Raw genomic sequence first — 9,071 nt, forward strand, 5'->3', positions numbered from 1 at the left:
CACTGTCATCGTCTTAGTGAACGCTGACAGACACACACACAGGATTATAGAGCTGAACAGAGAAACCAGAACTTCCTGTTCTGTTACAGAGGAAGAAAACCTCATTCAAAATCCCATTAACATTTGTAACAATTATAGAGCTAAACTCTAGCCTCCAGTGTCTGCGCTTAGTTCACTGTCAGTAATAACAGTGGGACAGTGGAGTGTCTGCGGTTAGTTCAAGTCAGTAATAACAGGGGGACAGTCGAGTGTCTGCGGTTAGTTCACTGTCAGTAATAACAGTGGGACAGTCGAGTGTCTGCGCTTAGTTCACTGTCTTTAATAACAGGGGGACAGTCGAGTGTCTGCGGTTAGTTCTCTGTCAGTAATAACAGTGGGACAGTCGAGTGTCTGCGGTTAGTTCACTGTCAGTAATAACAGCCGGACAGTCGATTGTCTGCGGTTAGTTCACTGTCAGAAATAACAGTGGGACAGTCGAGCACCTCACTTTCATAAAAGGCCAGTAACAACACACACACATAGACTTACTGTTCTCTATAGTGGGATCATAGGAGTCGACAAATTGTCCCTCCACAAACTGGATGGTGAGAGAAGATTTCCCTACAAACACACACACATAAACAGCACGTGGTTAGTTGACGTAGCATCGTTAGCTAAATAAAGAGGCATTTTGTGTTTCCTGTCCTTATTAGACTGCTCTATCTGGTCGCATGATTTCCCCTCTTAATATTCTGTTAGGTATAAATGTCTTGAGGAGCTCATCTCTGAAATATCATCACAATGTACTGATGTTGTGGTATTTGGTGAAAACTATTGTTTTAACTTGGTTCGCCAGTATTCGGTGCAGTAGGTGTGTTCCAGGTAAAACACAGGGGGCCTTCCTGGATCGTCTGCAATGATGCTCTCAGCTGCAGCATCAGGACCACACCTGCCGTACAATCTGATTGGCTGTCAGCTAACCAATCAGGCAACTAATTATGGTTATAGGGATGGAAGGAGTGGCCTTAAGTTTGTAATGAACATCTCTTTTCATCTCTTCAGACACCAGCTTTTTTAAATATTAAGAACATCATTTTACATGAAGACACAATCAGCTCCCCTCGTGGTCCACATCGTGTGTATGTTCATGTGGACTAATGAGAGGCTGGACAGTCCAAATGTTCCTGGAGAACAAGCTTTATATTAACTAATAGTAGAGGCGTGGCTTCAGATTGACATGCGCCACAGTAACACCCCGCCTAATGCGGTTATTTACGGCGGGCGATAACATGACGAGGACTTACCCACCGATCTGTAACCCAACACGGCGATTTTCCGGGATTTTGGCTGCGGCATGGTCTTATTTGGAGCATCCAGACAAGCGGGTAGAGCATCATAGCCCCTGCATCATCTCGAGCCGAAGCAGCCCGGTCTCACCGCATTATAGATGAGCACTCAACTCCGATTGGCTACGCACACGCACAGAGGCGGGATGTTGTTATAAGCGTGCGTTTCAATTGGTTTACAACGGACGCACCGCTGACAGCCGTTCTCGAAGCCTTCGTTCATTCGACAAACCAGACTGGTAGAGGTGTCACTTCAGCCAATGGAAGAGCAAAGGACGACAGAGTGGGCGGGAGCAGCGGTGTAAACAGCAGTTCATATAGCTGCTTGTTAGCTCTGTTGTGGCTAAGCTAGTTAACTCTTCCCTACTTCACTCCGTCCTCTTGCACTTTGGACCTCCGTCTCTGGGTTTAAATGGCCGGCGTCGCCCTGAAGTTCTCCGCTCACTGGCGTTCTGTCAAAATAAGAAGGTGAAAGTCGGAAACTGTCCTCTCATGTTGATGCTGTTTGAAGCTGTTATTGGGGGTTTTGACACTCGGTGCACTGAACTTTAACTTTACTGAGGGGTCAAACTAGGTTAATGTTAGCCAGTGACATCTGCAGCTACTAGTTAGCTCGGCTAAGTTAGCACTCTCAGAAAGCATTCAGTGCAGTGATTCTGCTGTTAGCTTGTTAGCAGCTTTGCAGACACTTGACATCTGCTAACAAGGTAAGTTAGCATCAGTCAATCTGCCTACAACTTTATGAAGAGGGACAAGGTGAAACCTGTAGCGTAAAGCCCTCACACAGTTTCAGTAATGAAGCATTGTTTCTATTATTAATGATAACAGGAGTGACCATGCTAGCGAAACAAAAGCAGCTACAGTTAGCTGTGCTGGCTGTGACCTTTGCTCCAGATTCTCAGAGCAGAGTTAGAGGTGGACGTCCTGTCAGAACAAAAGCCAAACATTGAATGACTCCGGCCTCTCAATGTGCACTGTGCTGCTTTTCCCAGTCTTATATTACAATAAGCTCAATCTCTTTGGGTTTTAGCTTGTTTTGTTTTGACCAACAGTCCAAAACTGAAATATATTTCCTTTACTATCATATATGTGGAATACAAGCAGCAGAGCCTTGTATGTGAGAAGCTGCACCAGCAAATATTTGTCATTTACTGCATTAAAAATGACTGAAATAATTAATCCGTTGTCAAAACCGACTAAATGATCGCTGCAGCTCACACTGATGAAACAGAATGGGTTTAAAATAGTTTCCATCAACATTTACAAGAAATCCACTTTGTTCAGGAGAAATCTACAATCCAATACACCGGATGTCCATATTGAATATATATTTTCATCAGCGTCATTATAAAATTTAGTGTTTCAGCTATCAGGTACACTATTTCATTTGATGTTATCCAACATAAAAATGATCCCAATCAGTTCCACACAGTGAGGAATGTAGACAAATCTACAAAATGTAGATTTGGGGAAAAGAGAGTGCTCTTATTGGATCAGAAGAGATGGTGCTCTCACGATCAAACGTTTAGATGTGTCCCTAAAATCTAGCTGGGAAACTTTCTTGTATACATGACATCTAAGACATCCGATAACTGCGGAAAGCAAAGGGTAAAGTGGTTATTTAATTGTAGCTAAAGGCTCTGAATGTTTTCCTCTCGGTCACCAGCTTGGTCAGCGTCTCCACCGTTCCCAGTCTGAAGTTCCACACCACAGCCTCTCCGATGATGGGTGAGTATCTGCTGCAACAGATTGATCTTTCTGCTCCACACCTTTTTATTTTTTCATGATCATTTCAATGAGGTGCAGGACAGATATGAGGAAGAAGTCAGAGTTTGACTGACTGACTCAACCCCACGGCTTGTTTGGTGCATTTTATTTGAAAAATGATTAAATAATTTGATAATTGAATAAACAAAACAAAAAGTTCAAGATTTCTCTGGTTGCAGTGGAAGATAACACCTCGGACACCTTTTGACATTTCATATCTATCCAACATTATTCTTTACCTTTCATTACAGATCAGTGCAACTCAAAGTGCTTCACAGCTGACTGACAGGCTGATAATAACACAGCACAAACGTGAACAGTGAAACTATTTGAGAGTAATGACAGAATGTAATAATAAAACCAATGAAATAGATAAAAATAGGTAAGAAATAATACAAGAAAATGTATTTAATAAACAGTAACATAAAATGGAGTAAAACATTTCAAATGAAATAAATGCTTCAATAAAATAGATAATGGCCATGACTCTTCCAGTGGCTCGGAGCATTTTTAAAACTTGCCTTTGCTACATCTTCGGCCTACAGACGAATCAACTGATAGTTTCAGCAGTCGTCATGTTACAGGAACATGTTGATGGGATCGTTGCTGGTGACTATCGGAGGTCATGACGGTCAGTGTGTGTGCAGGTGCGACGGTGGAGCAGTTTGAGCAGGCCAAGAGCAAACTGTCGACGCTGAAGAACGACCCGGGCAACGACGTCAAACTGAAGATCTACGCTCTCTTCAAACAGGTGGGAGGTGCTGATGTTCCAGATGTTCCAGATGTTCCGCCTTCGTGTCCGGAGCGTCTCACTCTTTTCCACGCTCTGCTATGTTTACGCTCCGGCTCTAGTTAGTCTAACTGCTCGCATCTCTGAAGCTGATCAGAAATGCCTGCAGCCTGTTTGTGTGAAATGTCACAAACAAATGAAATGCATCATTACGTATTTGTTTTAAGTCTTTCGTCAACAACTACGGGCATTCATTAACAGCTGACGTAGTTTTTCTTTGTAGATAATGAGAGCGAGAGGTCTGAAAAGTAATCTTCATGTTATTTTGTTAGAACTTGTCATTAGTAACCTTAAGAATGAAGAAGATGTTAGAGGAGCCTTTTATGACGCAGTGTGGATAACAAATATGTCAACGTTTGAATTATTGCAATCATAAACATGCATGACTGCATCATATTTGTCAGTCTAATTTTAAAGGATCTTCTACATTGAAACCAGTTGACTGTGTTTCCCTCTCAGCATATTTAACACCAGCTCTTCTGGCTATAATAGCGTGTTATATATATTTATTATACTATATTATATATTTATTACACATTTAACTGTCCTCCTCCTCCTCCTGCAGGCCACTCAGGGTCCCTGCAACACTCCCAAACCAGGCTTGCTGGACTTTGTCAACAAGGTTAAATGGGATACGTGGAAATCTCTGGGCTCCACATCACAGGTACATCTGCTCCAGGACCCCACACTGTAGGTCATTATTACTGTCAGCCGTTTAATGTTCAGCTGCAGATCCTAAAACAGCTTCTTCTGCTGCTGTTCTTCCTGTAATTAATGTAAATAAAGACCATAATCTGTGATGAAGTTTCAGAAAAAAGCAGGAAGCACAAACACATGAGGAAGGAAATGATTCATTCGCCGCGTCTGTGTTGCTGAAATGTTCCTTTATAAACTCTTCGTGTCACCCAGGATGAAGCCAGGCAGCAGTACTGCGACCTGATTGGCTCCCTGGTGGCGGCAGAAGGTGGAAGCTCCGCCCACGTGGCTGCACAGCCTGCTGGGAGCGGGACGGCGTACGAGACGCTATTGGTCACCACGGAGGATGACATCACCACCATCAAACTGAACCGACCGACCAAGAAAAACGCCATCACTACTGAGGTGTGTGTGTGTGTGTGTGTGTGTGTGTGTGTGTGTGTGTGTGTGTGTGTGTGTGTGTGTGTGTGTGTGTGTGTGTGTGTGTGTGTGTGTGTGTGTGTGTGTGTGTGTGTGATATTTTGAATGTGTTATAGAGATCAGTGTGTTCTTATGAATCCTGTTAACTCTTAAATCTGTTTTCTCTCAGATGTACAATGAGATTATTGCAGCTCTGGAGCAGGCAGCTAAAGACGACTCAGTCATCACTGTCTTTACTGGTACACACACACACACACACACACACACACACAGCTGAATAGCATTAGTTCAAAATAACATCAGTAAATGTTTCTGTGTGTCTGTATATACAGTCACAGTCTATGATCTGCTACTACGACCACCCTATATGTACATGTAGGAATCTGGTTGTAGTCTTGTAAATGGGGACCCTGCAAGATCCTGTGACTAAACCTCTTTAGATGTGAGAGGGTGTCAGACTTTACTGAACCCTGCAGGAACCACCAAAACCACCAAAACTGACCTCCAGGAGCCACAATCGAACGGTGACACTTGGTTTTATTTTATTTCATTATAGGTTAAAGGAATATTCCAGCAAACAGTCAGTTCGTCACAGAACATCATGCAGAGCCCCGAACAAGTGACAGAAGGGAGAGTCATGTGTGAACGTCATTCTTCTGTTTACACACACACACACACACACACACACACACGCACACACACACACACACACACACACACACACACACACACACACACACACTCTCTTCACTGCAGGTGCTGGTGATTTTTACAGCAGTGGAAATGACCTGAGCAACTTCACCAAGATCCCTGAGGGAGGGGTCGAGGAGATGGCCAAACGTGGTGGAGATCTGCTCAGGTGATCACTGATTGATTGATTGATTGATTGATTGATTGTTTGAGAAACTGGCTCACTGGTTGCTGGCTGATCAGTTGACCTGCTGACCTTGAGGCAGAGCTGTGGACTTGGACTCGTCTGCTGTGAGAGGTAGTCGAGAGAGACTTGACTTGGGAACACATTGATATTGAAAAGTGTAATATTGTGTGTAGTTGTGCCAGACCGTCATGAATAATTAATAACCTCACCATCTGCTGGCTCCAGAATAAAATGGAGTTCATGTGCTACTTCCTGCTTTTAGTTATTAAAGAGCTCCTTTTTGTTTTTCTTAGATATTTAAGGTTAAATATGTTTAATTGCTCTATCGGACTCATTATTATTATTATTATTATTACTTGAAGATGTATTTTGTGATTAACATATGTAATAACGTGTTTGTATAAATACTCCAACAGCTTGATGATAAATGATCCTAAGTGCTGAGCCAACAGTAACCCCCCCCCCCCCCCCCCCCCCCCCCCCCCCCCCCCCCCCCCCCCAAGTTGAACAGAGAACAATTATCATTAGCCACTGACGGGGGGGTTCAGGGATGCCTGAAGCCTGTTGTACCTCCTCATTCTCTTCTTTCCTTCCTCTTCTCTACAGGAAGTATGTGAAGGCCTACATTGACTTCCCGAAGCCGCTGGTTGCCGTGGTGAACGGACCGGCTGTCGGAATCCCAGTCACAGTGTTGGGACTCTTTGACCTGGTCTATGCTACAGAGAGGGTACACACACACACACACACACACACACACACACCAGATGTCTCTTTGAGCTGACATCAGAAACAGGTTCATTACATTCGTCTCTAACTCTCTGTCAGGCCACCTTCCAGACTCCGTTCAGTCAGCTGGGTCAGAGCGCTGAAGGATGCTCCTCCTACACCTTCCCCAAAATAATGGGCCCCGCCAAGGTACACACACACACACACACACACACACACACACACACACACACACACACACACACACACACACAGCGATGGAGAACATGATGGAAATGACAAATCTGTGTTGTGAGGAAGGTCACAGCCTCCTCATCGCTGTTGAAGCTTTAATGATTTATTTGGGACCTTGTTGTTTGATGCAGATGTATGTGGTTGAGTGTTGGTAATAAACTGCGCCCCCCCCCCCCCCCCCCCCAGGCCAGTGAGATGCTGCTGTTCAATAAGAAGCTGACGGCGGTTCAGGCCTGTCAACTCGGTCTGGTCACGGAGGTTTTCCCTGACAGCAGCTTCCAGGCGGAGGTTTGGACCAGACTGAAGGCCTACGCCAAGCTGCCCCCCAACGTAAACACACACACAGACAGACACACACACACACACACAGACACACACACACACACACACACACACACACAGACACACACACACACACACACACACACACACACACAGACATAGACACACACACACACACACACACACACACAGACATAGACACACACACACACACACACACACACACAGACACACACACAGACATACACACTGAACTGCTCCACGAGCCGATGATGACGACGCCGTGCTTTCAAATAGTGCACTTATAAAATCCTCTCTCCTAATTGGCTGCCGAGTCTCTCCCCTGTCTGTTTCCACCACAGTCAGTCTGTAGTTTATATTCTGTCATGCTGTTGTCCAGCGTCATGGTGCGTTCAAAGACGCAGCTACACGTTGATCCACATCGAGCTGCAGGCATCAAACGACGTCATCCAGTAGAATCATTAGTCAATTTGTTTATTTTATTTAAATCAGCAAATAGAATTAACTCTGTGTCTGTCTCTCTCTGTCTCCCTGTTTGTCTCTCTGTCTGTCTCTGTCTCCCTGTCTGTCTGTCTCTCTGTCTATCTACCTATCTATCTATCTCTGTCCCTCTGTCTGTCTGTCTGTCTGTCTCTGTCTGTCTCTGTCTCTCCCTGCCTGTCTCCCTGTCTCTCTGTCTGTCTGTCTCTCTGTCTATCTATCTATCTCTGTCCCTCTGTCTGTCTCTGTCTCTCCCTGCCTGTGTCCCTGTCTCTCTGTGTGTCTGTCCCTCTGTCTGTCTGTCTGTCTGTCTGTCTGTCTCTGTCTCTCCCTGCCTGTGTCCCTGTCTCTCTGTGTGTCTGTCCCTCTGTCTGTCTGTCTGTCTGTCTCTGTCTCTCCCTGCCTGTCTCCCTGTCTCTCTGTCTCCCTGTCTCTCTGTCTGTCTCCCTGTCTGTGTCTCAGTCTCTGGCTCTCTCTAAACAGCTGATCCGGTCGATGGAGAGGGAGCGTCTCCACGCGGTGAACGATGCAGAGGTGGAGCGTCTGATGGAGCGCTGGACGTCAGACGAGTGTTTCAACGCCGTCATGAACTTCTTCCAGGCCAAGGCCAAGCTCTGAGGTGTGTGTGTGTGTGTGTGTGTGTGTGTGTGTGTGTGTGTGTGTGTGTGTGTGTGTGTGTGTGTGTGTGTGTGTGTGTGTGTGTGTGTGTGTGTGTGTGTCCTCCAGGACGAGACTGGTTGGTGTCTCCAACATAATTCTTCTTCGTGGCTTTTATTCGTCTCTCAGACTCATTCTTAAATGATGAATTGTGCAGAAGCAGAAAATGATGATGTTGATGATCAAATCTCTTATTGACTCTTTTATCTCTCTTCATCACTCATGGGGGGGAAACCACATCTGCACACCTACAACAATATAAATGAATGTTAAAGAAGATTGGAAAAAGATCTTTAGCTCCATAGCTCCAAATGTTGGAAGCTGAATTGGGTTCGATGATCTGGACACCAACAGCAGCCAATCACAGAGCAGCACTGACGAGCTGTCCAGCTGCGAGACACACTGAACAAACCTTCAGTCTGTTGAAACTGTGAACTCACATCGTGATCTGACGTTTGAGGGTTTCCTGTGTGACTACATGAAGGATTCAGTTTGGAAGTGCCTTAAACACTTTGTAAGGCCTTTCAGAGGTTTCTCTTCACTCTGTCCATTCAATAAAAGCAGAATGTCTCATAATTCAAAGGAGGGGAGTTTTATCTTTTATGTAAATGCACGTAGGTTACCATGGAGATCCACCTGGTAAAACCTGAGCCAGAGAACCCCAGTTAACACCAGGCTTCAGGTGTTATTGGTTTCTGGTGGTCACACCGAAACATCAACACATCAGCGTCACCATTAGTTGTAGTACATGTACTATATATATAATATTATTATCATTATAGGTGTTAATATGAAC

General features: G+C 44.8%; 2 protein-coding genes across 3 annotated transcripts in view; one reads left to right on the forward strand and one right to left on the reverse strand.

Annotated features, from left to right (window-relative positions):
- LOC139304418 (GTP-binding protein Rheb-like) overlaps nt 1-1,335 on the reverse strand; it is a 6,327-nt gene extending 4,992 nt beyond the window's left edge. The window contains exons 1-3 of the mRNA XM_070928348.1: nt 1,284-1,335; nt 529-600; nt 1-23 (exon numbers count right to left, since the gene is read on the reverse strand). The exon at nt 1-23 is cut by the window's left edge and continues 45 nt beyond it. Coding sequence (XP_070784449.1) covers nt 1-23; nt 529-600; nt 1,284-1,335 — 147 coding nt within the window. The remainder of the gene's footprint in view (nt 24-528; nt 601-1,283) is intronic.
- Nucleotides 1,336-1,704: 369 nt separating this feature from the next.
- Nucleotides 1,705-8,851, forward strand: eci2 (enoyl-CoA delta isomerase 2). Of its 2 annotated transcripts, none has more exons than XM_070928052.1 (12): nt 1,705-1,793; nt 2,992-3,053; nt 3,740-3,843; nt 4,448-4,546; nt 4,792-4,983; nt 5,168-5,237; nt 5,755-5,857; nt 6,482-6,602; nt 6,701-6,790; nt 7,022-7,165; nt 8,081-8,237; nt 8,551-8,851. In XM_070928052.1, exons 1-11 carry the CDS (start codon nt 1,738-1,740, stop codon nt 8,234-8,236), a joined length of 1,197 nt encoding a protein of 398 aa, XP_070784153.1. In that variant the 5' UTR covers nt 1,705-1,737; the 3' UTR covers nt 8,237; nt 8,551-8,851. The 2 variants fall into 2 exon arrangements, with proteins under 2 accessions (XP_070784153.1, XP_070784152.1); XM_070928051.1 differs by having other exon boundaries at nt 8,554-8,851.
- The last annotated feature ends 220 nt before the right edge of the window (nt 8,852-9,071 follow it).

Source organism: Enoplosus armatus, chromosome 21 (genome assembly GCF_043641665.1).
Source record: "Enoplosus armatus isolate fEnoArm2 chromosome 21, fEnoArm2.hap1, whole genome shotgun sequence".
Taxonomy (NCBI): domain Eukaryota; kingdom Metazoa; phylum Chordata; class Actinopteri; order Centrarchiformes; family Enoplosidae; genus Enoplosus; species Enoplosus armatus.

Excerpts from the sequence above, each read along its gene's own strand:
- eci2 (XM_070928052.1), top strand. The coding sequence starts at position 1,738 with ATGGCCGGCGTCGCCCTGAAGTTCTCCGCTCACTGGCGTTCTGTCAAA. Across the intron at positions 4,547-4,791 it reads CTCTGGGCTCCACATCACAG|GATGAAGCCAGGCAGCAGTA; the intron begins GTACATCTGCTC and ends CGTGTCACCCAG. Across the intron at positions 6,791-7,021 it reads AAATAATGGGCCCCGCCAAG|GCCAGTGAGATGCTGCTGTT; the intron begins GTACACACACAC and ends CCCCCCCCCCAG.